Source organism: Capricornis sumatraensis, chromosome 3 (assembly GCF_032405125.1).
Source record: "Capricornis sumatraensis isolate serow.1 chromosome 3, serow.2, whole genome shotgun sequence".
Lineage (NCBI taxonomy): Eukaryota > Metazoa > Chordata > Mammalia > Artiodactyla > Bovidae > Capricornis > Capricornis sumatraensis.
Genome location: NC_091071.1, coordinates 19695357 through 19708583, shown reverse-complemented (window position 1 = coordinate 19708583; position 13227 = coordinate 19695357). Strand labels below are relative to the sequence as shown.

Genomic DNA, 13227 nt, shown 5'->3' with positions numbered 1-13227 from the left:
TAAAAGACGCTTGCTCCTTGGGAGAAAAGCTATTAATACAACCTAGACAGTGTACTAAAAAGCAGAGACATCACTTTGCTGACAAAGGTCTGTATAGTCAAGGATACAGTTTTCCCAGTACTCACTTATGGATGTAAGAGTTGAACCGTAAAGAAAGCTGAGTGCTGAATAATTGATGTTTTCGAACTGTGATGCTGGAGAAGACTCTTGAGAGTCCCTTGGACAGCAAGGAGATGAAACCAGTCAATCCTAAAGGAAACCAACCCTGAATATTCACTGGAAAGACTGATGCTGAAACTGAAGCTCCAATATGCCACCTGATGTGAAAAGACCCTGATGTTAGGCAACAATGAGGGCAGGAGGAGAAGGGGGCGACAGAGGATGAGCTGGTTGGATGGCATCAACAACTCAGTAGATATGAGTCTGAGCAAACTTCAGGAGATGGTGAAGGACAGGGAAGCCTGGTGCATGGGGTCCCAAAGAGTCAGACACAACTTAGTGACAGTCAAGGTTATTTCTGATGTTGATAAGAGTGATTTGGGGTGGGGAGTGGGGATGACAGGTTAGACTGGGCTGGGAAAGGAGGTGAGCAACTGGAATAAGCTGGTGTAGAACACCTTTTGAAGCAGTTTTGCTCATAAGAGAGAATACAGCAAACAAAAAAAGTTGGAGAGGAATGAGGTATCCATGGAGCTTTTTTGTTTTGTGTGCATTTTTTTCTTTCTGTGGAACTTAATAGAATATGTTTGTATGGTGATGGGACATTCAATAGACAGAGTAATTATTAATAAAGGGAAAGAATATTAAGGAAGATCCCTCAGTAGTTTCTTTTTCTTTTTTTGATTGCACGGGAATTTCCCCAACCAAGGACTCAACTCTCGCCCTCTGCACTGGAAACACAGAGCCCTAACCACTGGACCACCAAGGAAGTCACAGTAGGTTTCTGCTAAGGAATCAGTGCTTGTTTGCTGTAGCCTTCTTTGACCTACCTCTATGAGCCAAGTTTAAGAGATAAGCAAAAAGTAGTTATCAGGACTTCATAATACAGCCCTGGAGGGTTGTCAAACCACTCTGAAAAGATCTTCAAGAAATTGCATCTTCTCAGCTTCCCTGGAGCTGGGAATTAGTTCCAGGGTTTCTCAAACTTGGGTGCTATTGGTATTTTGGTTCAGATACTCTCCTGTTAGGGGCAGCTGCTGCTGCTGCTGCTAAGTCGCTTCAGTCGTGTCTGACTCTGTCCGACCCCATAGACGGCAGCCTACCAGGCTCCACCATCCCTGGGATTCTCCAGGCAAGAACACTGGAGTGGGTTGCCATTTCCTTCTCCAATGCATGAAAGTGAAAAGTGAAAGTGAATTCACTCAGTCGTGTCCGACTCTTGGCGACCCTAAGGAATGCAGCCTACCAGGCTCCTCCGTCCATGGGATTTTCCAGGCAAGAGTACTGGAGCGGGATGCCATTGCCTTCTCCACCTGTTAGGGGCAGGGGTTTGAATCTCCTGTGCAGTGTTGAATGTTTCACCAAAACCCTGGCCTCTACCCACATGGATACCAGTAGTATCTAGTTGTGATACTCAGAAACCAGAAATTGCTAAATCTTTGTGTGAGAGTTGGAGAGCAGATTGCCCCAGCTGAGAATCAATGATTTATTCAAACCTGAAAGTGAAAATCATCTCAGTCATGTCTGACTCTTTTCGACTCCATGGACTCTACAGTCCATGGAATTCTCCAGATCAGAATACTGATCCTTCTCCAGGGGATCTCCCCAACCTGGGGAATCGAACCCAGGTCTCCTACATGGCAGGAGGATTCTTTACCAACTGAGCTATCAGAGAAATCCTATTCAAACCTGCTGCTGCTAAGTCGCTTCAGTCGTGTCTGGCTCTGTGCGACCCCAGAGATGGCAGCCCACCAGGCTCCCCCATCCCTGGGATTCTCCAGGCAAGAACACTGGAGTGGGTTGCCATTTCCTTCTCCAAAGCATGAAAGTAAAAAGTGAAAGTGAAGTTGCTCAGTCGTGTCCAACTCTTATCGACCCCATGGACTGCAGCCCACCAGGCTCCTCCATCCATGGGATTTTCCAGGCAAGAGTACTGGAGTGGGGTGCCATCGTCTTCTCCGATTCAAACCTAAGAAAGTCTAATTTTTTTAAAAAAATCAGCTAATCCTAATAGCTGTTTTCATTGCCTTATGCTCTTATGGAAAATTATCATAAACTTGGTATGAAAGGATACTGTTTTATATATACATGTTCTAATTTTTTAATTCCTAAAAAATACTGTAATATAATTTTTAATACTTTCAGTAGAAAGAACAATAAAAGAAAACCAAACGAAATATTCACATGGATGAATCAAACTTAAGGATGATGGCAAGAAAAGGAGTCACAAGATTTATTCAGTGCCCCCTACATTTTACATTGAGATTCCCCAGTGGCTCAGAGGTAAAGAATCCACTTGCAATGCAGGTGACTTGGGAGATTTGGGTTCAATCCCTGAATGGAGAAGATCCCTTGGAAGAGGAAATGGCAACCCACTCCGGTATTCTTGCCTGGGAAATCCCACGGACAGAGGAGTCTAGAGGGCTACAATCCAAAGGGTCGCACAACAGTCAGATATGACTTAGCATCGAAACAACATTTTACATTCTGTAAGAGATTTAAAAAAAATTTTTTTACAAGCATTGTATAAACTGGAAAAAAGATATATTGACAAGAAAATTTAAAACTTCATATCGTCAGTTAACATGTTGGTGCATATGCTTTAGGACTTTCTGTGCATTCATTCATTCTCTTATTCATTAACTTATTTACACATCAGGGGCTTCCAGGTGCCGCTAGTGGTAAAGAATCCCCGTGTCAATGCAGGGTAGAAAAGAGGCATGGTTCCATCCCTGGGTTGGGAAGATCCCCTGGAGAAGGAAATGGTAATCTGCTCCAATATTCTTGCCTGGAGAATCCCATGGACAGAGGAACCTGGCAGGCTACAGTCCATGGGGTCGCAGAGACAGGACTGAAGCTATTTAGCACACATTACACATCTCCCTGAGAGAGGACAAGAACTGGAAAGTCAAGGGAGCTTTGTTTTTTGTTTTTGTTTTTTTAATGGAAGACATTTAGGCATGTTTTAAAGACAATGAAAGGATCAAAGTCAGTTGAAAGAGGAAAATGGGATGACAGGTATAGTGAGGTTTCTGAGAAGGAATGGATTTCAAGCACAGAGTTGGAGTCACCTTTAGATTAGGGGAGGGGAAAAAAAACATTGTGAGAGGATTGAAAGAATACACACATATGCACACGAATGTATGTATCAGGTATCTATATTCCTACATACCTGTATATACAGGTATTCCTGTATCTACCTGTATGTATCTTGTATCTACAAGTAGGTATATATTTTTTATTTTATCTATATGTATGTATCTTTATCTACATGTTTTCACCATGTGAGCTACTGAGGAACTTGCTTTTTCACTTATTCTACTGTAACCATTTTCCCCTCCTGCTGTTACTCTTCCTTACCATCATTTTTAACAGTATGCTAACACATGCAGTAGTTCAGTCTTTAAAGCCACCTCGTAATGTTGGACATTTTCGCCGTCACAATTTTTCACTACCATCAACGAAGGACTTAATATCACGATGGTGACATATTTGTAGCTACCCAGGATTATTTTTTGAACAGAAATTCATGGAAGAGGAATTGCTGAGTCAAATGGTCAGCCTAACTCGAAGGATAAAAGTCGCTTTTAAACGTCACAGTCATCCTCAGGTATGCATTCTTTACCTGAGGAGGAAACAGAGAAGCAGAGAGGTTTAACAATTGGCCCAAGGTCAAAAGTAATCGCAAGTGGCGGATTTCAAAAGCCGCGCGGGCTCATCATGCTGCGGCAGGGATAGAATTTGCGGTTTAGGCGATTCTTTTTTTTTTTTTTTTGGTGTGTTTCTGTGGGGGAGGGGCCGGGCAGCAGGGAAGGAAACTTGTGTCGCAGCAAAGAAGGAGGAGAAGGGGAGGGAACTCATGTCAGAATCAGAGCCGACTGCACCGAGAAAGGGTATGCTCAGGATTCGGTGGGCCCCCAAGCCGCTGTGCGGGGCAGCTCCGAGGCTGTGACAAGCTCCAGGGAGGTCCGGCCCGCGGCCGCGCCGCGCCAGGGAGGTTGCCAAGGGTCTGCCCAGTTTGCTGGTCTAGTTGCTAGGGCCTCCATCTTGAGGCCGGTGGCTGCGACACTCCCGGAAGGGGTTGCCGAGTGGGGCATTCACTTCCGGTCTGGGGCCTGCGGCGGCGGCGGCGGCGGCGGTGGTGGCGGCGGCGGCGGTGGCGGCGGCGGCGGCGGAGGTAGCGGGTCGGTGTAGAAAATGGCGCTGGTGCAGCGGCTCGGGCCTCTCCCCGCGGCGCTACGGAGGGCTTGAGGCTCGCGAGCCTCACTCGCCGCGCCCCACTTGCTCGTGCACTTTACACACATGAGGTGAGCGGGGCGGGGGCCTCCCTCCGGGCGGGAGGAGCCTCGGGCGCTGCCGCAGGGCCCGCGATCGCGGGCGGCGGCGGCGGCGGCGGCGGCGCCGGGCGTCCCCGAGACCTCGGGCCTCGGCGAAGGGGGCGCCGGCTGCGCCGCTGCGGAGGCCGAACGGGAGGCCCGGAGGGGCCGCGCTGCGCCGCTGGGGCCGGGCCGGGGGCTGCGGCTAGCCCGCGCCGCCTGACCGCAGTCGGGGCTGCAGCCCCGCAGCTTTGTGAGCCCCCCCGGGCTCCCTTCCCCCCGCCCCATCCGGCTCCGGCGCGAGCCTCTGCAGCAGCAGCTCCGTTTTCACGCGCATCTCTCTCTCTCTCTCTCCCTCTTTTTCTTTTCCGTTTCAGAGAATTGGAAGCTAAAGCTACCAAAGACGTAGAAAGGAATCTTAGCAGGTAAGATGGGCGCGCTTTCCGCCTCTCATCCCCTTTCATTAATCGTGCATTTCCACCCTGGCTCGCCCTTGCTGGGTTTGGAAGTTCTCCCGTGTCATTTTCTATCGCACGCAGGGAACAGACCCAGAGAAGAGGCTGGAGGGAATACTGGATGGAGGAATTGCGGGGAGATGCGTAATTACGCGTGTGTTCCTTTCTTGGGCGGGGGGAGGGGGTGGCAAAAAACAGCGAAAAGCAATTCTTGTAAACTTAGTTAAAGCATTCTCACCCTTTTAGAATTTAATTAGGGGACTTGTGCATTAATTACTATTGTAAATGGTTGCAGGCATTGTGTGACTCATGATTGAGGCGGCCCTTATGGCGGGCTGTCAAACTGTTTTGGCTTCCCCGTTATTACTTTGTAACTCAAATTGTTGCCTTTATAAAAAGATACTATGTCTTCGCTCCCCCCCCACCCCCAACACATTGTAGTCAGGCAGATTCTGTTGCAGTGAAAACAGTTTTGCCCTTGAACTTTACCGAGCATAGACTGCGTTTTGTTTTCTTTTGAAAATACATTTATATCTACTTTCGGTGTGTGCTCCTTTTATCAGGTGGTAAAATAATTAAAAATCTGTTCCCAGTAAGTGGTTATCACTCCCTTTGGACCTGAGTGCTTTTGCACTGGTAACTTAAATCATCACCACAAAGGGTTTTTTTTGTTGTTGTTTTTTAAACGATGCCCCTATGAAAATGTTGAGCTTTATTGATTGAGCTGTAATTGCTTAAGCATCAAGGCATTTAACTCTTTTTCACATTCATTTTCTGGTCTTACAGTCTTTTCCTTTCTTTTTCGCCATTTTCTTTTGCATCATATTGGGACACTGAGAGAAACTTCTAGATTAATCAGTGAGCAGCTTTTACTTGAACGAAATAAAATAAAAATTGTCTATCTCAGGTCTTAATGTAGTTTGTGCTTGGTAATTGTAAGTTTTGTGTTTGTATTGAGGTCTTAACATTCACAATTCAAATCATCTGGATGTTTTTTCAGCATATAGAATCATTTCAAATTGCTGGTCTTTGGGGTTATATAGATATTAATTTGTTAAACTGGTCATTAAAGAATCTGTTCAGTCAGTGAAGGATGGCCGTCATTGGTTTAGCAAATAAGAGATATTCTGTTGTTCAAAATAATTACACAGTCATTTAAAGGAAATTAAGCCTGACGTTGCTGACTAAATAACTGGATATTTAAGTCTTGTTCGAAGCTATTAACGTTAAGATATGAAACGATTAAATAAACAGGTTGAGTTTTTAAGATACACTTTCAGAAAGGAGCTTGGGGTGTCAGTATTTCTATCTTTGCTTTGTTAGGTAACTATCAGTATAATTTCTGTGGAGGTTTTCTGGGACGTAATTAAAAATTGTCTCTACAACAGGTATAATTTTGGATAGAACTTGGAGTCTGTATCAGCTATGTATCAGAGTTTGAATCCCAGCTTTGTCGCTTAACAATATGACCTTGACTCTAGGCAAATCACTTAGCCTCTCTCTTCCTAATCTGTGAAGGGAGAGGTTTGGGCCTGCCAGTTGCCGAGGTCTGTGAGGCCCCTTGGGTTTTATAAAAAGGAGTCAAGTGTTGTCCCTGGCCACAGACTCCATGTGCATTATAGGAGGAAGGCTGTAATGGGCACATGAATAACTAACTCCGGGTAAATGATGCCAGGGTCAAAAGACGATACCATTGCATTCATAAATTCACAGATCTTCAGTTGGTTAGAAAGAATGAAAAGGAAAAACAAATATGAAGGGTGTTACAGGCCAGTGTATACCAAGGTCCCTGGGCGAGGGGAACATTTCCTAAAGGTTAAAAGTTTTCTGAGAGAAGATTAGGTGGGCAAATGCTTCCTTCCAACTCCATCCTTAGCTCTGTGCTTCCTTTTTTCCAAATAAGGAGAGTATATTTGTCTTTACCAATTTGTGCCTCCCCAGGAAGGCATTATCCTAGATTGAGTAGGTAAACATTTCTTGCCCATCTTAGATGTTCCAAATGCAAGCCTAAGCACTAGGGAAGAGAAAAATGGCAGTAGCTGGGTTTAGTGGGTGTTTTCTGTCTGCCTGGCACACTTTGAAGATCTTACATCAACTCATCTGATCCTGGAACTCTCTGAGGTAGGTGCTTTCAGGATCCCGGTCTCTGTTTTACAGGTGAAGACTTTGATGCACAAAGAGGTTAAGTAACTTCCAGGAGGCCACACCACTGGCAACTGCAGGAGATGTTACGCTTTGGACTGTATTTGCCTCACAAAAGGCATGGTTCTTCACTTCCAAAAAACGTGGAAGTATCTTTGGAGAGGCAGAACCCTCATATACAGGCAGCACTCCTAGATAAGAATTTCTCATCCTGGGCACTGTTGACCTCTTTTTTGGCTGTGCCATGAGGCACGTGGGATCTTAGTCCCCTGACCAGGGATCAGACCCGTGGCCCCTGCCCCGGAAGCTCGGAGTCTTAACCAGTAGACCCACTGTTGACATTTTGACCAGATAATTTCTTGCTGTGAAGTCTGCCCTGTGTACTATGGGCTGTGTGGCAGCATCGGCCAGAAGTACTCAGGTGTGACGGTCAGAAAACGTCTTAAGATACCACCAGAGGTCCCCTCAGGGGTGGAATCACCCCCACTCTTCTAGATCTTCATGTTTCCTGAATACAACCAAACATTTGGATTTTTAACATTAAATCTGTAAGCATTAAATATGTTCTGTAATACCGTGGGACTTCAGATTCCCACTGTGTAGACCCCCTGTTTGGAAACTCCTCCAGTCTCTGAATGGATGACGGAAGTTTTATTGCCATTCTCCTTTTCCTCTGCTAAGCTGCAAACCCTGAAGACAGTGTGCCAGGTAGCCAGAGCCGGTTAAATAAAATTGGCACAGTTGATAAGTTTGGTTGCCTGCATGAGGTCAACTCTCCTTCTTAATTTACTGTCGGCCATTAAAGTTGTCACTTTTTGTCAGTATCCTGGCATTCAAAAACAGAACTGTAATGTCTAGATATGGGAGATCACCACTGAAACTAAGTTTTAAAAGAATGGAATCCATTTTAAAAGGCAGAGGAAAAGGCAGTGTAGGAACAACCCCAGAAACAAAGGTGCGACATCCAGAAAGTATAGGGGATTGTGTAATAGCAGTAAGTAGTTCAGTTGCATTGGCGTGTAAGGGTGGGGGCAGGGGTAGAGTTTGTTGAATATCCAGTGGAGGATATTTGCATAAATCTTACACTGTGGGAAGCTACTATGAAGCTTTAAGATAGGGTGGTGATAGGATAGAAAAATGATAACTAGTTTTCTGGCAAGAGGTGAGGACGACCCAAATTAAAGCGGTAGTAGAAAAGCAGGAGTGTGATTACTCAAGATGTTGAGTCTGGTGTTTGGCACCTACTTCCTGGGGTTAGTTGTGAGAGGAGTCTTGGAGCTGCAGGAGTCTTGGGGCTTGCCTGGCCATCCAGTGGTTAGGAATCTGCCATCAGGTCCAGGAGACGTGGGATCGATCCCTGGTTGGGGAACTAAGAGCCTGCGTGCTTTGGGACAGCTAAACCCATGGGCAGCCGCTGTTGAGCCTCTGAGCTTTAGAACCTGTGCACCACAACGAAGACCTGATGTGGCTACATGTTTTTTTAAATTAAAATCCACTAAATATACAGGGGTCTCTGTCTTGGGTGAAGGGGAGATTGACCCAGCCTCTGAACAAAATAAATGTGAGTGAGAACAGACATCGAGGTTTGGGGAAAAAAGATGATAAATTACAGTTTATGGTTTAAAAAAAAAAAAAACCTTCTAATTCAATGTATCTAACTTTAAAAAGTAAGTATATATGTGTGTATATATACAGTAAATTATGTAATATATATAAAGTACATGTATAAATTAAATTTTGTAAGTTATATATGTAGGAAGCCAAAATGATAAAACCATTGTGTATTTAGATCTAGACCATAACACCAGCCAATATTTGGATCCTTCATTTTACAGGTGAGAAAACAGTGGTCAAGGTTATGGTCTCTAAAGTGACACATCCGGGATTCAAACAGACCTTTTGACTCTTAGGGTACTTCAGGCTAGGCAGTATTTTATACTGCACAGTAGGAAAAAAGATAACTTTGGTTTCTTCTTTCTTTCTAAAAACAGAATAATTACCTCAATAGACTATTTTGTGACCATCTTACTAATTTAATGTAGTGTGTGTTGTCTGAAGTAGAAGTTACATGCTTTACGTTATGCGGATTTTTTTTTCCCCCCTAAAACCAACCATTAAATGCTATCACATGAGAGAAGTTGTTCAAGATACTGCATACTATATAATGTAGCATCCAACCTGGAGTGTTTTTATCTGAGACACCTTTTCCTGGGACGTGCTAACTAAGGCAAGACTGGAGAAAGCAGGTGTGAACTTCCTAGATAGGGTGCTTTTGGAATTCACCCAACTTTATTTGGGGGGAGAAGCTTCTGATTTTGTTCAGTTTTTGTGTTGCTTTCCCGTGATGTGCTTTGTAGGCCAACAATTTCATACTCATAGGTTTCTTTCGAGCGTTATTCGGAAGCTATGTGGTACATCAGTTGGTAGAATAAATGAATCATAAAAGGTAAGCTTAATTTTAAAGTGTGTAAAAACCCTGTATGGAAATTTTAAATATAAACATTAAAAAATCTGAGTACCATTCTGTAACCTCTTGTGACTTTTGGTATCTGAAATCAATCTGTGAGTAGAAATTACTGTCCTTTCTTTACAGCTCCGTTTCATGACAATCTCAAAAGTATTGCCCACAATTGGAAGGACTTAAATATGGCTGTATATGTTCTGCTTAGGTTAACTTATGATGTCTCTCACTCAAAATCAAGAAAATGTCCTCCCATTTAAAAAATTTAAAAATCATCCGAATCTTAATTAAAGTAGCAAGAAGAGTGCAGTGAACACTTGTATCTCCACCTAGGTTTACCAGTTACTAATATCTTGCCACATTGGTTTTTTCATGCCCTGTCACCCCTAAAGAAAGAACGGGGCATTCTGTGTAACAGCAATCAAACAGATCATAGTTGGAGAAGCTTGGCTTTGTTACAGTACTATTTGGTTCATATTCAGATTTTCCCAGTTGTGCTAATAATGTCTTTTCGTCTTTTTTCTCAGTTCCTTAATCCAGGGTTGCATTTGGTTGTCTTCATTTCCTTCCATCAGGAGCAGTTCCTTATCCCTTTCTTCCTGTTCATGACATTGACATTTTGGGATAGTCCAGACTAGTTGTTTTGCGGACTTGAGTTTGGATTTGTCCTGTGGTTTCTGTGTGGTTAGGTTCAGGTTAACTCTTTCTGGCAGCGGTGTCTCATAGATGACGTTGTTCGTTGCCAGTACATCACATCAGACGCCCTCCCCCACCACTCAGAAGGAAATATTTTTACCCAGTACTTTTACCTTTACACTAACTCAGCGTTTTGTTTTTTGCATTTTAGGATGTGCCAAACAATTAGTTGAAGCTGAGGTATAATTTTAAATAGTTGAGGTTACAATAACTCAGTTAAGTTCAATTCAGTTCAGTCGCTCAGTTGTGTCCGACTCTTTGCGACCCCATGAATCTCAGCACGCCAGGCCTCCCCGTCTTCACTCCCTGAGTTCACTCAGACTTGCGTCCATCGAGTCAGTGATGCCATGCAGCCATCTCATCCTCTGTCGTCCCCTTCTCCTGCCCCCAATCCCTCCCAGCATCAGAGTCTTTTCCAATGAGTCAACTCTTCGCATGAGGTGGCCAAAGTACTGGAGGTTTCAGTTTTAGCATCATTTTTTCCAAAAATCCCAGGACTGATCTTCAGAATGGACTGGTTGGATCTCCTTGCAGTCCAAGGAACTCTCAAGAGTCTTCTCCAACACCACAGAACAAAAGCATCAATTCTTCAGCGCTCAGCTTTCTTTATGATCCAATTCTCACATCCATACATGACCACTGGAAAAACCATAGCCTTGACTAGATGGACCTTTGTTGGCAAAGTAATGTTTCTGCTTTTGAATATGCTGTCTAAGTTGGTTATAACTTTTCTTCCGAGGAGTAAGCGTCTTTTAATTTCATGGCTGCAGTCACCATCTGCAGTGATTTTGGAGCCCCCCAAAATAAAGTCTGACATTGTTTCCCCATCTATTTGCCGTGAAGTGATGGGACCAGATGCCATGATCTTCATTTTCTGAATGTTGAGCTTTAAGCCAACTTTTTCACTCTCCTCTTTCACTTTCATCAAGAGGCTTTTTAGTTCCTCCTTGCTTTCTGCCATAAGGGTGATGTCATCTGCATATCTGAGGCTATTGATATTTCTCCCAGCAATCTTGATTCCAGCTTGTGCTTCTTCCAGCCCAGCGTTTCTCATGTACTCTGCATAGAAGTTAAATAAGCAGGGTGACAATATACAGCCTTTACGTACTCCTTTTCCTATTTGGAACCAGTCTGTTGTTCCATGTCCAGTTCTAACTGTTGCTTCCTGACCTGCATATAGGTTTCTCAAGAGGCAGGTCAGGTGGTCTGGTATTCCCATCTCTCTCAGAATTTTCCACAGTTTATTGTGATCCATACAGTCAAAGGCTTTGGCATAGTCAATAAAGCAGAAATAGATGTTTTTCTGGAACTCTCTTGCTTTTTCCATGATCCAGTGGATGTTGGCAATTAGATCTCTGGTTCCTCTGCCTTTTCTAAAACCAGCTTGAACATCTGGAAGTTCAAGGTTCATATATTCCTGAAACCTGGCTTGGAGAATTTTGAGCATTACTTTACTAGTATGTGAGATGAGTGCAATTGTGTGGTAGTTTGAGCATTCTCTGGCACTCCCTTTGTTTGGGATTGGAATGAAAACTGACCTTTTCCAGTCCTGTGGCCACTGCTGAGTTTTCCAAATTTGCTGGCATATTGAGTGCAGCACTTTCACAGCGTCATCTTTTAGGATTGGAAATAGCTCAACTGGAATTTCATCACCTCCACTAGCTTTGTTCGCAGTGATGCTTTCTAAGGCCCACTTGACTTCACATTCCAGGATGTCTGGCTCTAGGTGAGTCATCACACCTTTTTTAAATTGGCCAACTGTAATGATTGCAGCTTTTTGAAAGGTTATTCTGAAGATAACTCTTTTATTGTTAGACATAAAAGTTGTGTGATTTTGGCTTTTCATCTGTAATAGCCTGATAACCCTAGTAAGAAAATGAAACATCGGGCTGGGCTTGTGATAGGCTTTCTTCAAAAGAACGCCCCCGTTGAAATTACAGTGGTATTGTGCCACTGGAACACTCTCTCATCTTGAATTCCGCAGGGACCACAGATGGTATGAAATAGTTCAAAAAACTGAATGTATGCTTTAAAAAAAATCCTTAGAGTACTTCAAAGGCTTGTGGCTCCCCAAATATTAAGAAATATTGTATCATAGGGAGGATGATAGAGGAGCTGAATAATGTGAATAAAGATATTTTTAAGATTTAAGAAAGAGAAAGTAACATTTGACTAAGGCATAGTTTCTCTTTTAAAAAAACCAAAAAACAAAACCTCAAACAGCAACGATGTGAAAATAAGAGTTGACCCTCAGGGAGTTGGTTCCAAATCCCCCAGCCCAGCCCATTCCAAAATCCAAAGATGCTCAGATTCCTCATATAAAATAGCATGGTGTTTGCATATAACTTACACACTTTCTCCCTTATATTTAAATCATCTTTTAGATTACTTATAATACTTTATTCAATGTAAATACTATGTTAATAGTTGTAAATACAGTGTAAATGCTATGTGAGCATTTGCCCGTATATAGCAATTCAGGTTTTGCTTTTTAGAACTTTCTGGAATTTTTTTTGATCCTTGGTTGATTGAATCTGAATTTTGAACTTGGGCTTTGGAGGCCCAACTATACAGTTTAAATGTCCTATCAAGGTGGTCTTATTTTTAAAAGGAATTGCATACTCTGTGTGAGCTGGTTATGAAGCAGAAATCCTAGCGTTTCTACTCTTTTAACGGGGAAAAAGCATTTTGAATTTTAGTGTGTTGTGTGACCGTGACTCAGCTGACTTCCCGTTTCAAATGGAATGTTGAAAACAGATTGAAGCTTGGTTAAGGAATTTTATACTTTGAACCTTACAAGATATTTTCTGCAAACATCAATTGATTAGGTTTTGTATAATAACAAACACGATGAAACCAAGTCACTTGTTTTGCTGTTCTTACTAGTAATTTTGAGTCAGCCAGCATTGATTGAACGGCTTGCTGCAGTGATACTGAATATTTTTTACAATTTTGACATCTGTGTTTTGTTGACTTTGGTCTCTTTTTTCTCTTACTC

The 13227-nt window shown here is 43.1% G+C and overlaps 1 protein-coding gene across 2 annotated transcripts in view; it reads left to right on the top strand.

Moving 5' to 3' along the window:
* The window catches only part of TNRC6A (trinucleotide repeat containing adaptor 6A), a 180001-nt gene that overhangs the window by 78906 nt on the left and 87868 nt on the right, over window positions 1–13227 (top strand). The window contains exons 1-2 of one of the 2 annotated variants that reach the window (XM_068969082.1): window positions 4359–4466; window positions 4853–4900. The exons of the other annotated variant lie outside the window; for it this stretch is intronic. Coding sequence (XP_068825183.1) covers window positions 4462–4466; window positions 4853–4900 — 53 coding nt within the window. The 5' untranslated portion in view covers window positions 4359–4461. Of the gene's footprint in view, window positions 1–4358; window positions 4467–4852; window positions 4901–13227 lie in introns of those variants that run through there. 2 annotated transcript variants of the gene reach the window in all.